Here is an 18,408-nt window from a genome sequence, read left to right as displayed (position 1 = left end):
TGGGATTCAAAATCATTTCTCCGGGACATACATCCTCCCGGACCTATCGGAATTAACTGCGCGCTTGGTCAGAGCCAATAGACACTGAGTTTCTGGTTCAAGTCCCCCCTAAAGACAAATGGACAATCCGCTAGCCCAATGGAGCAGTGTGACGCTAAGGACTCGACCAATCCCGTTGGGAGGTGGGTGGAGCGTAGGCCAGGGGGGTTGGCGGTGCCGTGTCATGGAGGCTCAGTCTCGCAGCAGCCATTGAAGGGGAAGGAACTGCGGGCGCGCGCGTGTCTGTCTCTCTGTGTGAAAGTGTGTGCGTGCCCGAGTGTGCGCGCGCGGGTGTGTGGACCAGGAGGTGGGGGCAGCCGAGTTAGTCCTAAGTCGTCGGACTCCATTTGCTATTCTTTTCTTTCTCTCCCACACCCGTGTGGTAGTGGGCGTTCGTCTTTGCGTCTCTTTTCATTCATCTCCAGACCTTTAGAGGTTTTTTAGGGTTGGGGGTAGTGGGGAGGGCGAGGGGAAAGGAGGAGGACATGGAGATGAAGAAGAAGATTAACATGGAGTTGAAGAACAGAGCCCCGGAGGAGGTGAGATGACTCAGCCCCCATCTTCCCTCCCGCCCTGGATCGTGAGGGGTGGGCTTCGGGGGTCCGGGTGGGTGCGCAGGGCGGGCTGGGAAGCGCGCCCCCATTTGGGGTGGGGGCGGGGTGTTTATTTTAAGTTTTAAATCACCAGGCTCTTGTGCTTAAAATGGCGAAGGGCTTAAGTTTCTAGGGGCATTTTCGTGAGCGCGCGGGGGCTCAGCCCCATGGCGTCCTCGCAGACTGGCGGCCCGGCCTCGCGGGGGCGGGCGGCGTGGGCGCGACCCCCGGGCCCTCGCCACCTGCGAAGTTGGTGTAACTTTCCCGCGGCGCCGCCACTCGGCCGGCCGCGGCCCCGGGCGTGGGGCTCGGGCTGATCTGCGCGCCGCGCTCCCTCCGACCGTGCCCACTCGCGGGCAGCGCGCGCCGGGGCCGGGGCCGGGGCCGGGGCCGGGGCCGCAGCGGAATCCCGGGACCCGACGGCGCGGGCCGCGATCCGCGTGGCGCGCGGACTCGTACGCAAGCGGGAGGCCGGTGTGAGCCTCGCCGCGCTCCCTGCGGTCGTAGGGAAGAGTCCGCGCTCGAAGGGGCCCCGGGAGGCGTCGCCCCCGAGCTCCCCGCCGGCGGATTCCCTAGCGGTTCACGCCTGGTCCGCGGGGTCTGGAGATCGCGGGCGGGGCCCAGGCGCGCTGGGTGGCGGTCGCGGCGTGAAGTCGAGGGACAAGGGGTCCGCGCAAAGGCGGGCGTCTGCCGGGCCTTCACGGAATCGAGCAGAGCCACCCTCCCCTGAGCCCTGTTCATTTTCGTGGTTGGTGTGTGTGCGGGTTTCTGTGACTGGAGGCGAGAGCAAGGTGGTGGAAACATTGTTGCTGTGAGGGTTATCTCTGGGAGGACTGGAAGTTTTCTAGAGCTTCTTAGAAGATTCTAGAAAAACTCAAAAAGTTGAAAGCTGTCAGCAGGACGTGGTGACTGATATCTGTAATTCTGTGTATCTGTAAATCTGTACTTCTCATATCAAGAAATTCCCGGCCCTTGGGAGGGAGCACGATCATCGCAAGTGGGACTCTGTCAAACAAGGCAAAACAAGCGGGTTTCTCAGAAGCCTTGTGGCGCAAAAATGGGTCGTCCCCTCCGCCCCATTCTTTCACCTTCAGTTTGGAGGATTGCTCGATGTGCCCTTTTGCAGTCTCCTTCCTTTGGTGTGGTGTGGTCACAGTCAAGTTTATATAGATAGTTCATAAGGCATTCCCAGGTATTTACTTTCTTCTTTATTGTCCCAGAATCCAAATTAGCAAATAGGAGTCTCAGGACGGTGAGGTTGCAGAGCTGGGATGCTACAGAACTCTTGCTGAGGTCTTGGTCCCTGGCTAAGACTAGAATCCAAAGGCTTAAGGGTTGCTCGGTGTGGTAGCGTAGGCCTTTAATCCAGGCACTCCGGAGGAAGAGGCAGGTGGATCTTTCTGAGTTTGAGGTCAGCCTGAACTAATAGTAAACTACAGCTGTCTCAAAAACAAATGAACAAACCTGGTGGTGATATCCTCATATCATTTCTGCTCACTTAAATAATGCCAAAGTTACACTCAAGTAGAGAAGATGACAGTGGTTGAATAGACATTTTCGCTCTGGGGATAGAGAACCAGGCCTTGCTTTTGTGATCACATGTGTTCAGGTGCACCCGGTAAGTTTTGTTACAGTATCTCAGATCTGTGGCTCAGCGGTTAAGAGCCAGCCCTCACACAGTGGCTCACAACTGCCAGGGGTCCCACTCCTCCTCTGGCCTCTGAAGGCCTGGGGCACATAGGTACACATATGAGGAAAGATGGATACACGTAAAATAAAAAGATAAACTTACAGCTCAGAGACAATAAGAAATCCCCTTCTGAGTCGGAGAGACAAAGACAAACACTGGCTGCCCTTCCAGGTCTCCCAGATCCCACAGAGCTTCTCACTACTGTTACTCCAGTCCCAGTTACCCAACTCCCATCTTCTGGCTTCCATGGGTACTGCATGCCCAGGGTGCCCAGACATACATGCAGTCAATCATATACATTAAGAAAAGAAAAGAAAGCCAGTCCCCCCCTCCCTCCACACATGGGGCAGTCCCTGTGTCTGCTTGAGCATCGTTAGGAGAAATAATGTTTTGAATATTGTTTTGTGTGGTATTATCTTCAGTTGACACCCCAAAGGTGGGCTGCCTTAGAAGCTTTCTAATATTAATTTCTGAAGGTTAACAAGGTTGGAATTCTACTGGCATTTATCAGCCTAACACACAGAGGCTTAAACAGAAAAAGTGATGAGTTTCAAGCTCCCCCTCGTAGCTTTGAGTCTCTCTCCGGCAGCCCAGGCGTCTCCTCCCTGGGTAAGTGTAGGTCAGGATAGTGCGGCTCGTGTGTGGCTTTTTTTTGTGTTCTTGGTGTTTCCCTGCATGTGTGTCTGTGCGAGGGTGTCAGAAACCCTGTGGAACTGGGTATACAGGGTATGAGCTTGTGGGTGCTGGGAATTGAACCCAAGTTCTGGAAGAGCAGCCAGTGCTCTTAACTGCTGAGCCATCTCTCCAGCCCACCACCCAAGTTTCATTAGTATATGTTAATCGTTTGTAGTGTGTTTCATGCTTTTCATACATGTGTATAATATATTGTGATTACAGTCATTCCTTTCCCCTCCCTTGCCCCCTCTGCCCTGCTGATCCTCTTTCCTTCCCAGCTTATCCCCAGAATGCCTTCAAGTCTCTCCCTCTCCCCCTCCCCTCTCTCTGTGTCTTAATAACTCAGTGAGTTACATTAGGTTCTCAGGAGTGTGGGAGAAGAGGCATGGGAAGGATCTGTGTAAGGACTTACTGTTGCTTCCACGTTGATCTTGTGTTTTCTGGCAGTTTTAGACTGTGGCTCAAGTGGCCCTTCACTCCCAAGTATCTGGGGTTACAGCCTCCTTACTGCGTGCCCAGGCTGCCACAGACTCCATGGCACAATGACCCCTCCCCCATCATTCCCGAGTAGCTGAGATTACAGCCTCACACACTGCACCAGTGTAGGGGATTGGCATTTTTTGTATTTGTTTTTGTTTGTTTGTTCTCTGTTTTGTAGTTTTGGCTGTTCTGCAACTTACTAAATAGACCAGGTTGTCTTGGAATTCACAGAGATCCTCCTGACTCTGCTCCTGACTGTTGGTATTAAAGGCCACCACCCCTGGCTGGGATTGGTATTTTTTGATATTCATATGTTTAAAATGCTCAGACACCAATTGGTCTGTCGTTATGCAAACTAATTATTGTTACGTTCCTCCTAACAGGTGACCGAGTTAGTCCTTGACAATTGCTTGTGTGTCAATGGGGAAATCGAGGGCTTGAATGACACCTTTAAAGAACTGGAGTTCCTTAGCATGGCCAACGTGGAGCTAAGCTCCTTGGCCCGCCTCCCCAGCCTGAAGAAACTGCGGAAGGTGAGTCGGGACTCGATGGAGGGCGCCATGGTCTTCCTGGCCTGACTTATCGAGTTCTTGTTGAAATGACCATGTCATCTGCCAGTTAGAAACCTTCAAGTTCCTAGAGATAAGAAACAGGGAGGGGAGGAGCTGGAGTGATGGCTCAGTGGCTGCTCTTCTACAGGACCTGGGCTCATTTCCTAGCATACACTCCCCAGCCACACTCCCTGTGACTCCAGTTCTAGGGAATCCAGCACCCTCACAAAGACACACATACAGGCAAAGCACCAGTGCACATAAGATAAGAATAAGTAAATAGTTATTTACTGGGTGGTGGCTCACACATTTGGGAGGCAGGCTGATCTCTTAAGTTTGAGGCTATCCTGGTCTACAGATCGAGGACCAGGATGGCCAGGGCTACAAAGAGATCCTGTTTCAAAGAAGAGGAAAAAAACCAACAAACAAAAAAAGGCAACTGTAGAATTTTGGAATCAGTTTCAATAATACCTAGAAATTTAAATTAGAATTGTTTTATGTATAAAGTTGGATTTAATAATGAACACAATTGGAGCCATGCCACAGATAAGCCACCGTGTGGGGTTCTGGTCTGTTAGCAGGTAGATGGCAATTGGTGAGGCGGGGATGGGAATGAGGGCTGTTTGTCAGTTGCTGTGCCTTTAGAGGTCTTCAGGCTTCATCAGTCTTTGCTTTCTCTCCATGATGAATGTGCAGTTGGAACTTAGTGACAATATAATTTCTGGAGGCCTGGAAGTCCTGGCAGAGAAATGTCCAAATCTTACCTACCTCAATCTGAGTGGAAACAAAATTAAAGATCTCAGCACAGTAGAAGCGCTGGTAAGTGGAGGGCTTTGTCACTGGCTTGCTTTGATCTGACGTTTGTTCATATTCTTACCAAATTCTGTTTAAGTCTGGCACTTCTGAACTATCTCCTGTGGTCCAGATACTGTGTTTCTTTAACTAAATGTCCAGCTGGGCTTGGCGCTCAGCCCTGAGGCAGAGGAAGGGACCCCAAGATAGGGCCGGGGCTGTAAAGTTGAGACTGGTAGTGCACGCCTTTTGTCCCAGCCCTTGGGAGGTAGAGGCAGGTGGATTTCTGTGAATTTGAGGTCAAGTTGGTCTACATAGTGAGTTTCAGAACAGCCAGAGTTATGTAGAGAGACCCTGTCTGTCTCAAAGGCCTCAAACGAGCTCATTTCAAAAGGCACCTAATCCCCAGGCTTGAAGGCCTGACTTGATTCCAGGAACCCACATGGCACATGGAACATGGTACACGGAGAGAACCCACTTCAGAAGGTCATTCTCTGCCACACACATGCAAGCTTACGGCTTATGCATACATCCTCCTGCTCAATAGAACAAAAATGCAAACTACGTAAATACAAAAAAGTTCCGGTGATTTTTGAATTAGTGACAAATAATATTTAATGATTAGCTTTTATTTTCTTCAAGACTTTACTCTGGTTTTAGTTTGGTTGGTTTTTGGTATTTTTTTAAACATCTATTTTTTTTCCCCTACATTTTGAGGTAGTATTTCTCCTTATTTTCTGATAGAAAGGAAAAAGATAAGTAATATAAAACTGAAAATGATTTATTACTGTGTATGTGAGTGTGGTGTGGGTCTGCGCGCACGCACACTGGTTTTCTGCATCCCAGGGATTGAATTTACATTGCCAGGCATGGCCAATCTTTGTCCTCCAGCCTTTAAAGCGATTGGGCTTAGGGTGGTGGTACCTGCCTGTAATCTCAGCACTTGGGAGCTAAAGAACTGAGCATTCAAGGTCAGCTTGGGCTATGTAATGAGATCTTACCCTGTCTTTAAAAAGTAGAAAAAGATGGGAGACTAAGTCTTGGTAGCCCAGGCTGGCCTCCCACTCGGATCCCCTTGCCCCGGCTGGGTCATGGTGTATGCTGTCACACTTAGGGTACTGTTGTCTATTTCTTGTTAGGAAAAATGCCTGGAGTGTCTGCAGGAAGCTGAGCTGGGGACACAGTGGTGACGGAGCAAAGTCTCCACAGTGTGACAGAGAGCTGCCTCCTGTTCTTGGTTGGGGGATGACCTCAAAAACCCTAAAAGTGCAAAAGGCTGTTCCTTACCCTCAAGCGTTTGTTTGCAGATCTTTCATTAAAACTGAAGAACACAGTGTTTAAAATCTTGATTGTAACCTTTAGCTTTACTTTTTCAGCAAAATCTTAAAAATTTGAAAAGTCTCGACTTGTTTAACTGTGAGATCACAAACCTGGAAGATTACAGAGAAAGTATTTTTGAACTGCTACAACAAATCACGTACCTGGACGGGTTCGACCAGGAGGACAACGAAGCACCGGACTCGGAGGAGGAGGAGGAGGACGACGATGAGGGTGAGGCTCTTAGTTCTGGTGTTTATTTGATTTGAGATAGGCTGTTCTAGAATTCACTGTGTAGACCAGGCTGGCCCCAAGCTCAGAGAAATACCTGCCTCTGCCCACTTCGCGCTAGGGTCAAAGCTGCCACCATGTCTGGCAACAAGTGGGTTCTGAGTGACCACAGGTGAAACCAGCTTCAGTGTATAATATTTGAAAATGTGTTTTGGAAAGGTCCTTGCAGTGCTGGGATGGGGCCATCCTGCACATCTGCATAGGTGCTGGGATGTAACAGTGCTGCCCAATGGATGGTTTGTTTTTGTTTGTTTTGTTTCATTTTATTGAGACAGCTTCTCTCTTTGTAGCCATGATTGTCCTGGAACTCTCTGTAGACCAGGCTGGCCTCTCTGCCGCCCAGTGCACTGCTATTGCCTGGCTGGAATTTGTTTTTAAGCAAAGTGTAGGGGCGCTTCGAGGCACTTGCCACAATTGGTTTGAGGTGTTGGGGTGATTGGGCAAGAGTGAGGGGCACGGTGCGAACCAGGAGGAAGCATTTGCCCAGACGTTCGCTCACCTTTGACAATGTTTTCTAAAGATGGAGATGAAGATGAGGAAGATGAGGACGAGGATGAAGCTGGCCCGCCTGCAGGATACGAGGAGGAGGAAGATGAGGATGAGGGTGACGCTGGTTCAGAAGTGGGAGAGGGAGAAGAGGAGGTGGGCCTCTCATACTTAATGAAAGAAGAAATCCAGGTGAATGGAGACTTGGTGTTCGCCCTGAAGATGGTTGGCATGGGGCTAAGTGCTGTATGTGTAGGTCTTGTGTGTGAGTGTGTGTGTGTATGTGTGTGTGTGTGTGTGTGCACGTGCACATCTGTCGTTTTTTTCCTCCCTCCTACCCGCTGCTCCATAGGAATGTTCAGATAGATATAAACACTTGCTGGTTTTCTTTTTGTTTTTTAGCTCAAGGACAGTTTACTTTAAAAACTCTCAGGGCAGGTGAGCCTTAAGTCTCAGCAGCGGCTCCCGGGAGGAGAATGGAGGGGAAATGGGAAACAACCATGGGTTGAGCTCAGACCATCAGACCAGCTGTCACAGGGCAGGGAGAGAGTTTTAGAGAAGAGGTGTGGAAGCCTACAGTGTTAGGAAAGGTGGGTTTGGGGTGGAGAGATGGCTCAGTGGTTACGAGCACCGACTGCTCTTCCGAAGGTCCTGAGTTCAAATCGCAGCAACCACATGGTGGCTTACAACCATCTGTAATGAGATCTGATGCCCTCTTCTGGGGTGTCTGAAGACAGCTGCAGTGTACTCACATGTAACAATAAATAAATCTTTTTTAAAAAAAAAATGTAGATTTAGGCTCTGGCCAGCATCCAGAAAGAATGAAAAGAAAGGAAAAGTTGCCTCTTTTGATTGGGGTCACGGGAAGGTGGGCAGACTAAGGTTCCTTCTTTTCAAATATCTCTTTATGCTCCTGCAGTAACTTTTCTACTTTTTTTAATTAAAAAAAAGTCGTGTGTGCTCAAGCCTGTGAATGTGTGATGTGTGAATGTAGTTCCCTGTGGAGGCCAGAAGAGGGCGCCCTGGAGCTGCTCTTAGAGGTGAGCGCCACAGATTTGGAAACTGAATTCCAGATCCTCTGAAGTCTTAACTTGTATGCCAGACACCACCTGCGTCAGCTTTCTAAGTGCTAGGTCAGCTCTGCTCGGGGATTTCTTCCACAGGCACCCGTGTGGCATGCAGATAGATCACTGCTGGCCTCGGTGTGCTGTGCTGTGCTGTCTCCCTCTTGCCACCAAAGCATACAAGGTTGCCCTTCATTCTCTGCGACCTTAAACCTAGATTAGGCTTCTGTGGCCTGGAGATGGTCTCATAAAAACTCTCTGCCTTTTACTGAGTGGTGAGTTCTTTAATGAGGGGCTGTTGATCTTGGCATCTAATAGCTAGTACATTGAGTGGGAAATACAATATTCTTAGCCCCTGGGAGTTTAGAGAAGTTACTTTCTCTTCATGTTAAAGTGAATTTATTTTCATATTTTAAAATAATTGTTTCTTTTAAAAATACCTCAGTGCTAGGGGTATAGCTCCGTGAACCGGCACTTAACGTGCAAGGCCTGCGGTGAGTCCTCAGGACCACACACACAGATCTCCTTTAGACTGCGTCTTTTGTTTTCCTGATTACTTTTATAGTAGTTAGATAGACAATATCTGATGGGTGGATTTATTTTCCTGATACATATTTTTAAGACTTATTTTGTATCAGTAAATGTTTTGCCCACATGTATGTCTGTGTACCATGAGTGTGATTGGTTCTTGAGTCTCCTAGAACTGGAGTTACAGACGGTTGTGAGCTGTCACATGGGTGTTGGGAACTGAACCTGGGTCCTGTGCAAGAACAGCCAGTGTCTTACCCATGGAGCCCTGTCTCCAGCCCCTTCTCATAGTATTTTAAATTTGAAATAAATGCACAAGAGTGAGGCCTTAGGACTTCTTTGGATCTCTGTGAGTCATAAATGTAACGGAGAGGAAAACTTTGAGTTCCTCTTATGTGTTCATAGGGAAAGTCTGTGGTGTTTACTCTCAGCATGGGTGGGTCTCTTGTGTTTTCTGGCAGTGGTGTCCTCCTAAGTGTAAGTGCACTGTAAAGGTTGTGTTCTGAGGTGTGGTGGGCGTTGAGGGCTTTGCTCTGCCTCTCGGGCTGCCATGGAGTTTGTGGCACTCCCCTTACCTCTGCCTCCCGAGTGCTGGGATCACAGACCCACCACTCCTGCCTAAAAAGTCACTGTCAGCCCAGCCACCTGCGATGATTTATATTTAGGTGTGTTGTTCTGCTGAAGGTTGGGGAACTTAACTCAAAATGCCATGGCCAAGTGTAGGCCAGGAGTCTTTGGTACACACGTTGTTAGTGCAGGGCCAGGAGTCTCTGACACACAGCATTGTGGCCAAGCATAGGCTGGGAGTCTCTGGTACACAAAGCGTTGTTAGTGCAGGGCCAGGAACGAAGCCTTTTCATTCTGGACGGATAGTTTGGATGTTCAAAATGAAGTCTTAGCTAGGGTGCAGTAGCTCACGACCATAATTCCAGCTCTCGGGGAGGGTGATAGCGTAGGCTGCCTAGTGTGCTCTAGGATAGCCTAGGCTACAGGGGAATCTTGTCTCAGAAAAAACCACTCTGGGCAACCCCAGACAGAGTACTTGCTTTCAGGAGCTAAGGGCCAGGCAGGCTTCAGGGACCATTGCTGCGTAAAGATGAAGGAGGCAGGACTGCAGGTTTGATGGTGCACTGGACTTTCTCTGTAAGAGATTTATTTCTTATTGTATATGTATGGTTATTCTGTCTGAGTGTATGTCTGTGTCGCCTGTATGAATGGTGACTGCAGATGCCAGGAGAGGCATGGGATCCCCGGGAGCTAGAATTACAGACCTGTGTGGGCCACGATGGAACTGCTGGGAGGAGATCGCTCTGGTTATTTTTGCTTCTTCAAAAATGGGGTCTTGCTGTAGCTCAGGCTCCCCTGAACTCAGACTCATGGTCCTCCTGCCTGGGCTTTGTAAGTCTTGGCTAGGGCTTGCGCTAGAGATTTTCTCCTTGTCTTTCAAGATAGGGTTCTCTGTGTAGTCCTGACTTTGTAGATGGGACTGGCACCACTGCTGCCCAACTACATCTGGCTTTATGTCACGCTGGGGAGCTAACTGGGGCTTGTATGCTAGTCCCACCAATTGAGCTTCAATCCCTAGACCTCTTGATTAGCTGGCCTTTTGAGCCTTATATTTCTTCTCATTTTAGCTATTGTTCAGAGGCAAGGAATTAATATGTGTAAAGGATTTCTGTCCTTTAGGGATATTGGAGAGTATGCCCCTGTACTGTTCATACCTACGTCAGGAAACAGTTCCCACTGATAGGACAAAGGCCATGGTTGCCCGTCACTGAGCAAACTGAGCGACTTTCTGGGAAATGCTCATGCTTTATCATGACCTATTATCCTAAGGATGTCTTTAAATGCCTTAAACATCAGTTCAGTCTTGTTTTATTTAAAATAGTGCTTGATATCTGCTTTTCTAAAATATCAACAAATGTGTCTAGTTCGTCAAGTGTTTTATTTAAAATTACAAGTGACTGTTTGCATCTTTGAGATGTTTAAAATGCCTCCTCTCCTTTCTTTCTCCCCTTCCTTTTATTTCATGTGTGTTGGTATTTGCCTGTGTGTGTGTGTGTGTGTGTGTGTGTGTGTGTGTGTCAGATCTTAGAGTTACAAACAGTTGTCAGCTGCCATGTGGGTGCTGGGAATTGAACCTGAGTCCTCTGGAAGAGCAGCCAGTGTTTTTTTTCCCCTTCTGTTTTTTCACGACAGAGTTTCTCTGTGTAGCCATGGCTGTCCTTGAACTCACTATGTAAACCAAGGTAGCCTGGAACTCAGAGATCCCCTTGCCTCTGTTTCCTGAGTGTTGGCATTAGAGGCGTGCGTCACCATGCCCAGCCCAGCAAGCATTCTCACCACTAATTAGTCACTACTTGTGTTTTGTGCTCAGCTTGGAACACACAAATTTAGTAAGGCGTATCTGGCCAGCAGGCCCCAGGGTTCCTTCCTGTTGCTGCTTCCCCTGGTGTTGAGTCAACACCAGGGTGCCTTTACTGTTGTCGTTGGCATCTGAGCTCAGGTCAGATTATACAGCCATCTTCCCAGCCCATTGAATGGTTTGGGGAGTCTTGCTATGTAGCCTAGGTTGGCTTTGAATTTGGAGTCCTCCCACTTCTGGCTAGGTAATTACACGTATGCACCACCACACACTGCTGATGAGTGTGCCTGAGGACTCTGTAAGATCGAGAGAGCCTTGCTTGGCTGCTTGTTTTTCAGCGGTGTGGTAGTTAGTGCCAAGTCTGTCTGGTACTCAGTCACTTGTAGCATGGCCAGGGTTAGAGCAGTGTAAGGGGCTCCGAGGGTCGGAAGGTGAGAGACAAGCTCCAGCTGTGCTCTGCTCAGGGTTGGAAGCCCGGCTGTGGTTCTGCTCTTCTCATTCTATGGCGCACACAACTGAAAGAGTAACTGACTGTGAACGAGGTGTAAGGACAGAAAGGAAGCCCAGCTGGAGAGCAGAGTTAATGTAGAAGGTGAGAGCCGCAGAGAGGGCTCAGTGGGGAAGGCCTTGCAGGTTCTTAGGTAGGGTTTCTGTTGCTGTGAGGAGACACCAGGACCACTTAAAAGGACATTTAATAGGGGCTGGCTTACAGTTTCAGAGGTTTATCCATTGTCATCCTGGTGGGAAGAGTGGCATGAAATGGTGTTGGAGTGGCCGAGAGGTCTGCTCTACTCTACAGCTTGATCCAAAGGCAGCAGAAGACTGTGTGTCACACTGGGTGTAACTTGACCTCAAAACCAGCTTCCACAGTGACACACTTCCTCCCACAAGACCACACCTACTCCAGTGAGGCCGCTCGCTCCTCCTAATCGAGCCTCTCTGTATGGCCAAGCAGTCAAACACACGCGCGCGTCAGTGGCCCACACCTATTCGAACCCACCACACAGTGCACACCTGGTGGCCTGAGCTCCATCGCTCCAAGCCATGGAAGGTGGAAAGAACCGACTCCACAGTTATCCAGGAGCTCCACATGTCCCGTGGGGGCCCTTGTGCATTAGCATACACAACAACAGTAAAAATAGGCACGTATACAGTAACGATGCTTTTTAGAAGGGAGGAAAGCAGCCAACACTAAAGGGTAGAGTGTTCTTGGTCAGAGTCACCAGAATGGTCAAGGGGCTGACTAGCAGGGACCCAGGTTGAAGTTCAAGGATCCATTAAAACCGGGTGGGGTGGGGTGGGGTGGGGTGGGGTGGAGTGGGGTGGATGTCTAAGCACTACCCAGAAGCTGCACATTTGCACGTGATCAGTGAGCATGATCAATAGCATGAGCTCAGCCTTGGGGAAGGGGAGACCGGTGAATGCCTGGGTGCTGGGGTGTACACATGTGCGTCACAGCACCCCGTGTTACCTGGAGTATGGCGGAGCAGGCAGGGTCACGTGGCCACGCACCCCGTGTTACCTGGAGTGTGGTGGAGCAGGCGGGGTCATGTGGCTGTACCCCGTGTTACCTGGAGTGGTCACGTGGCCACGCACCCTGTGTTTCCTGGAGTGTGGCAGAGCAGACAGGGTCACGTGGTGTCTTCTACTTTTGGTGGCATGTTGATGCTCAAGAAACTTGGAAGAACTGTAGAACATTTGAATTTCAGATTTTTGGTTTGTTGGTTACTTTTATTGATTGGAAATCAAGTCTAGAGAAATACATTTTTATAGTCAACATATAACCATAACCTACCTAGTAGACTTATTTTAAAGTAGTAAAGTCCCCATTCTGCTCATGGGCAGATGCAGCCATTTAAAAGTAAGCTGACCAGAGTGGTACGTGTCTGTAGTCTCTGCACTGGGTGCGGGGTGGGGGTGGGGGTGGGGGGGCAGAACCAGTCCAGTCAGGAGTTAGCTTGGGCTGCTTCAAGAGACCCTGTCTCAAGCAAACAAGTAATGGCGCAAACTGAAGGCAGCTCCCTCGTTGGTGCCTTTCAAGGGCTCAGCAGCCCTCCGGCATCACACAGCACGGAGAGCATCTGCAGGGTTGGAGGACATTCTCTTGAACCGTGGTTGGCTAAGGCACAGCCCATGTTTATAAGTCTGGAAGCTTAGCCAGCCTCAAAGCAAAGGAGGCAGAAACTGACCTTTGTGACACAGCTGAACTGTAATCACGTTGTTCTTGTGAAAGAAGTCCATGTCTGGTTTATTCATTCTCACATTGACTTTGAAGGATGAAGAAGATGATGATGATTACGTTGACGAAGGGGAGGAAGAGGAAGAAGAGGGTGAGTTGCATCCACCATAGCACATCCGGAATCTACAGATAACAGACGCTGAGTCTGTGGTGGGGATTGCCCTGGCCTGGGAGCCTTTAACTTTGTTGTTTATCATAATGTGCCCAGACACGTAGACAAGTGATTTGAAAGAGTAATTTAATCCCAGAGAGACGCTCAGCAGTTAAGAGCACTGGCTGCTCTTCCAGAGGTCCTGGATTTAATTCCCAGCACCCACATGGAAAGATGGAAGTGAAAGCCTGGCATGGTAACTCACGCCTTTGATCTCAGCATTTGGGAGGCAGAGACAGGGGGATCTCTGTGATTTTGAGGTCAGCCTGGTCTATATAGTTCTAGGACAACTGGGGTTACACAGAGAAACCCTCTCTTGAATCACACGTGTGCGCGTGCACACACAAACACACACACTCCCAACAGAAATGAAGTAAAAGCTTATTTGCACTCTGATGCACCCTGGAATCTCATTTTGCAAAGCATAAAGCAGAGAGGAATGGCTGGGCACAGATGTCCCCTTAGTGTCCTCTTGACCTAGTCCTCCAGAATAGTGATTGCCTAGAACAGTCGTATTGTCATGCACTAGGTCTCTTGATTGACCTGCAAGTTGTGGCCTGTCTGAGACCACATCACTTTTGAAGCTTCTCTGAAGTCCCTCATACTCTGAGATTGGAAGAAATTTCAGGGTGGAAACAACCTATATTTTCTCTTGACCTTTTTTTGCTAAGATTAAAAGCTTTGTAAAATAACAAAAACTCAATTGTTAAAATCAAGTATCTTACATGCTTCCATTTTAGAGGAAGAGGGTCTTCGGGGAGAGAAAAGAAAGCGAGAGGCTGAGGCCGATGTGGAGGAGGACGACGATTAGACCCTCCAGGAAGAGGCCGCCTGCCTGACGCTCCTGGGCGCACAGGAGAGTGGTCACATCCTCGGTTTCTTTATGTATGATAGCTGTCCCAGTAGGAGATGATGTGTAACTTTTTATAGGAGAAGTGTGGTTTTACTATTCTGGCCTTACCATTCCGGTTAAGATTTGCTAGTCTGTTAATCATAATGTACTTAGAAAAGAATTCTCATTCATTTTCCCATAGTGAAATTCTCTAGCATTGTATTTAGATTCTGGATTTTTATAATTCATGCTTAATGTATTAGACATTTGTAGCCCATAATTAAAACATGGTTGCTTTTACACAGGTGTAGTTTGGTGCATTTCATTCATAATGTTTTAAAGTTATTTATAAATTAACAAATTACACTCAGCTGTAATATGAAATGGCAGTAGTCTTGAGTGATAAAGCTGGTTGTTTGTTTGTTTTTTTTAGAGGTATCATTTTTTGAAGGCAGTTTTTTTGGGGTGGGGTGAGGGCATCTGAGGCTTTCCTGTCACAGTTTGGAAAGTGGAAGCACAGTGAGAGGGTTCTCTTCAGGAGGCAGGTCAGGGACTCCGTTCTGCTCAGTGATACTGATCAAGGCTCTTAAGGAGCCTGTTGTTTTCTAAGTCCAGACTTGTAGTGGAACCGTCTGCGGGGGTGACCGTGCCAGTGGGGGTGCGTTCCCTCCCAGCTGCTCCTCTTCTGTCACCTCCATTGCTTCATTCCTGTCCCCATCCAAAAGAAATCTGGCTAAGCTGTAGATACCCCAGAGACGTCATCTGCACCTCAGCCATCTGTCGTGGTTTCAAACAAGTGAAGTGAAAGAGATGGAGTATTTGTTAAGCTACAGTAATGAGCACTTCATGTTCGGAGACAGGCTTTGTTGATGACATGAGGCTGTGTTAGATAAAGCAGTAGCATCCTCTCTCAGATCAGACTGATTGCCAACTGATAACTAATAACACATTCAGGTCTAATTTCTAAGTTTTCCTAGGTGATTGGGATACCAACGCTGTGAAGTATTTATTATATTTCTGAGTGCAACATTTAATTCTTCTCTCTGTGGTTTGAAAGCGTGATCAGACATAGCATTTGATTGGAATATAGTAGCACTATATTCCAATATATAGGAGACTGTTTGAAAATCAATCTTGAAGTTGGTATTTATTTCAAGTGGATGTCTGAAAAATAGAAAAAGCATTTGGGGTATGGGCATGTGTGTGCTGTCTCATGGCTACTGAACAAACAAGAGTAGGGCCTTTGACCCTTTGTCCCGGAAGCTCCGATTTTAAGGCACTTGCTTTTTAAATCATAGTTTCTAATTTTTGTTTTCCTTTTGTTTTATGTATCTAAGGTGGGTTTTCATTTTGTTTTTTTTTTCTTTTTCTTTTTTTTAAACTTAGCATCAACAAAATGATTTTGCCTCTCTTCTGGGACATATAAACATTGCTCGTAATAGTGGGGCTGCTGCTTTTTCAACTTAAGATGTCTGACCTGGTGTTTTAAAATAACAAGTATGAACTTATTTGTAGAGAAGCTAACAAAAGTTGCATGCCTGACTGAAATAAATGTGTAATGAGTTCAGTGCAAGCGCAGGGATCTCCAAAGGACTGTTTCCTTATTTCAGTAATTGGAACTCCCTAAGAATTCTCTTTGCAAACTATGCCAGGTTCAAAATAAATGCTTATTTTTAAAAAGGAAATCTATATATTGACTTTTTAATCAATCATCTATTGTGCAATCAAAATTAGAGTTCTTGAGTTTAAAAACAACACCTAGGGCCTCCAGATTAACTATTAAGACTTATTTAGCTTTGTGGGTGGTATTTTCATGCAAATAAGCAAGGGTGGGTTTTCTATTCTGTAAAAGTTCTGGGCTCTGTTCTAACTCTGTACTGTGCTGTGTATACAATATGTTAAGTCCTTAGAGACTTTGAAGTTAATACTTTTGTGTAACTGTATTTTGAATAAAGCCACCACAGTGTTAAACACAAGGACGGGCAGTACTGATCATGTGTTTCTTCTGACTATTTTGGTTTTTTTTTTCTTTACTGCTGTAACTTAAGTTTTGAAACTGCATTGCTTTGAATAAATTGAAGCGTTATTAATAATGATTAGTTTCAGTGTGTGATGTTCACTCTTCAGAATTGCCATCTACTGTTTCAAAGGTCTTTAGAAACAGAAATTACTTGAAGGGTCATCAAACTTGTGACAATAATAGGCACTAGAAAACTCATACGCCAAAGGTAGCAGTGGTACACACCTTTAGTCCCAGCACTTGGGAGGCAGAGGCAGGTGGATCTCTTGAGTTCTAGTCCATTCAGGTCTGCAGAGTGAATTCCAGGACAGCCAGGGCTACACAGAGAAACCCCTTCTAGAAAAATAAAAACAAAAATTCCTCTTCCTCACTAATCTTTCCAGAAAGGGGTGACAAAAAAAAAAAAAAAAAAAAAAAAAAAAAAAACAACAACAACAAAAAAAAACCCTGAATTGGCTCCAAAATTTCCCTTTGGAGTTGCAGGTTGGGCCAGAAATGTATTGCCTATAGTTGAGCAAGTATTTATAAAATCCTCACAGGATTACATGGTTTTTCTAGAATGAGCCCAAACTTCTAAGCATAGTATGTTCTATACATGTGTATCTTGAAACAATAGATTTTTATATCCCTAGTTTTGGGCTTTTCCTAATATGATTTATTCTGGAATATCTTTTCAAGTTATAATGCTAATGTTTTCATGATTATGGTATAGAGAAAATATTCACTACTAAATTCTTTTTGAAAGGTAGAAGCATTGAGGTATTTTTAGGTACAGGTATTCACTGAAATCTGGTTTTATCCTTTTGTGAGGAGATGGGGCATGGCCATTATATTCCTGGCTGTGTAGGAACTCACTGTGTAGACTAGGGCGGCCTTGAACTCAAGATGTGTCCTCATCTGAATTCCAAATTCTCAGATTAAAGGCACTGCTATAGCCAGAGCCTTTGTTTTTGGCTTATGGCTTTAAGACATTGACAGCTTGATGTGATGTCTCGTACCTGTAATCCCAGGCTTTAAAAGGCTGAGGCTGGACAGTTCCCACAGTTCAAGGCCAGCCAGGGTTACAGAGTGAGACCGTCTAAAGACAAACATTCAAGTATTTTTCTCCTACAACAGAATCAGAAGTTTTGGGTAAAATTATTAAGTAATGAGTCAATTTAATGAGGTGGTGCGATTCAAAGTATTTTTGAGTATGGTTTATTCTTTGTTCTGTTGGGTTTTGAATTACATTTTTTTTTCTAGTTGCTGGAGATTTCTGTTTCTAGTGCTGTTGTGTGATCCGGTGATAGTCTGCAGCTGTCCCTTAAGACGGCATCCTACTGACTGCTGCGTGCCTTTCCGCATTCTGACCAGCCTGACGTGAGACCCAGGGTGCATCCTGTGGGTGGACAGCTGCTTGAGTTTCTGTTCTATTTGATTGGACAGCTCCACTTGAAGGAAAACAGATCATGTCCCAAAATGGAAATTACAAAATGAACTCTTATCTCAGGAGAGTCTCTAATAAAAAGACTATGATGCTGTAAAGTACATTTATTTACAGACAGGTTCTCCCGAAGCCCTGGCTGGCGTGGGATTCAACAGATCACTTGTTTCTGCCTCCCGTGTACTTTAATAAGGCTGCAACACCCAGCCCTGGTAAAATACTTTACAAAGATTTGCTGATTGATTTTTAACTTAGGAGTATGTGCCAGCCTTCAGTTTCCTTGGGACACGATTTTAGGCTGTGTAAGCTGGTAACTGACCTGATCCTCTGCAAGAGCAGCAAGTGCTTCTAACTGTAGAGCCACCTTCAGCCCCTAAAGTTTTGTACAAGTCTTATGGTTTCTTTACCTGGTAAGACCCTATAGTAGGGTAACCTCAACTAAGAAAGGTGAAGGCTTGGGGGTTGGAGAGATGGCTCAGTGCATAAGAGCACTGACTGCTCTTCCGAAGGTCCTGAGTTCAAATCCAGGCAACCACATGGTGGCTCACAACCATCTGTAATGAGATCTGATGCTCTCTTCTGGAATGTCTGAAGTGTATTTACATATAATAAATAAATTTTAAAAAGAAAGGAAGGCAAGTACGTATTTTCAGTTAAGCGCACATGCACGTGCGCGCGCACATGTGTGTGTGAAACAGACAGGCAGACAGAAGAGAAGAGAGCTCATCATTTGGATGCCTCCTTAGAGAAATGGCGGTCAGATTGACACAGACCACCTGGTGAAGACCTACTGTTCCAGCTTTTTTAAGATGTTACCTGCTCTCCGATGTTCTATTAAATACATAGACTGTAAGAGGGCCTGTGTAGGGTCA

The 18,408-nt window shown here is 46.8% G+C and overlaps 1 protein-coding gene across 2 annotated transcripts; it reads left to right on the top strand.

The window, feature by feature from the left end:
- The first annotated feature begins 218 nt into the window (after positions 1-218).
- On the top strand, positions 219-16,189 carry Anp32e (acidic nuclear phosphoprotein 32 family member E). 2 transcript variants are annotated; one of them, XM_052179726.1, is made up of 7 exons: positions 224-578; positions 3,861-4,010; positions 4,725-4,847; positions 6,197-6,371; positions 6,949-7,106; positions 13,147-13,201; positions 14,002-16,189. In XM_052179726.1, the coding sequence occupies exons 1-7, from the start codon at positions 525-527 to the stop codon at positions 14,070-14,072; spliced, it is 786 nt and encodes a 261-aa protein (XP_052035686.1). In that variant the 5' UTR covers positions 224-524; the 3' UTR covers positions 14,073-16,189. The 2 variants fall into 2 exon arrangements, with proteins under 2 accessions (XP_052035687.1, XP_052035686.1); XM_052179727.1 differs by lacking the exons at positions 6,197-6,371; positions 13,147-13,201; positions 14,002-16,189 and having other exon boundaries at positions 219-578; positions 6,949-7,089.
- Positions 16,190-18,408: the final 2,219 nt, after the last annotated feature.

Source organism: Apodemus sylvaticus, chromosome 4 (genome assembly GCF_947179515.1).
Source record: "Apodemus sylvaticus chromosome 4, mApoSyl1.1, whole genome shotgun sequence".
NCBI lineage: Eukaryota > Metazoa > Chordata > Mammalia > Rodentia > Muridae > Apodemus > Apodemus sylvaticus.
Note: the sequence above shows the minus strand (reverse complement) of the source record. Positions and strands in the feature narration are given on the sequence as shown.

Coding starts and splice junctions, on each gene's coding strand:
- Anp32e (XM_052179726.1), top strand. CDS start 525: ATGGAGATGAAGAAGAAGATTAACATGGAGTTGAAGAACAGAGCCCCG. Junction 4,011..4,724: donor GCCTGAAGAAACTGCGGAAG/GTGAGTCGGGAC, acceptor ATGAATGTGCAG/TTGGAACTTAGTGACAATAT. Junction 13,202..14,001: donor GGAGGAAGAGGAAGAAGAGG/GTGAGTTGCATC, acceptor CTTCCATTTTAG/AGGAAGAGGGTCTTCGGGGA.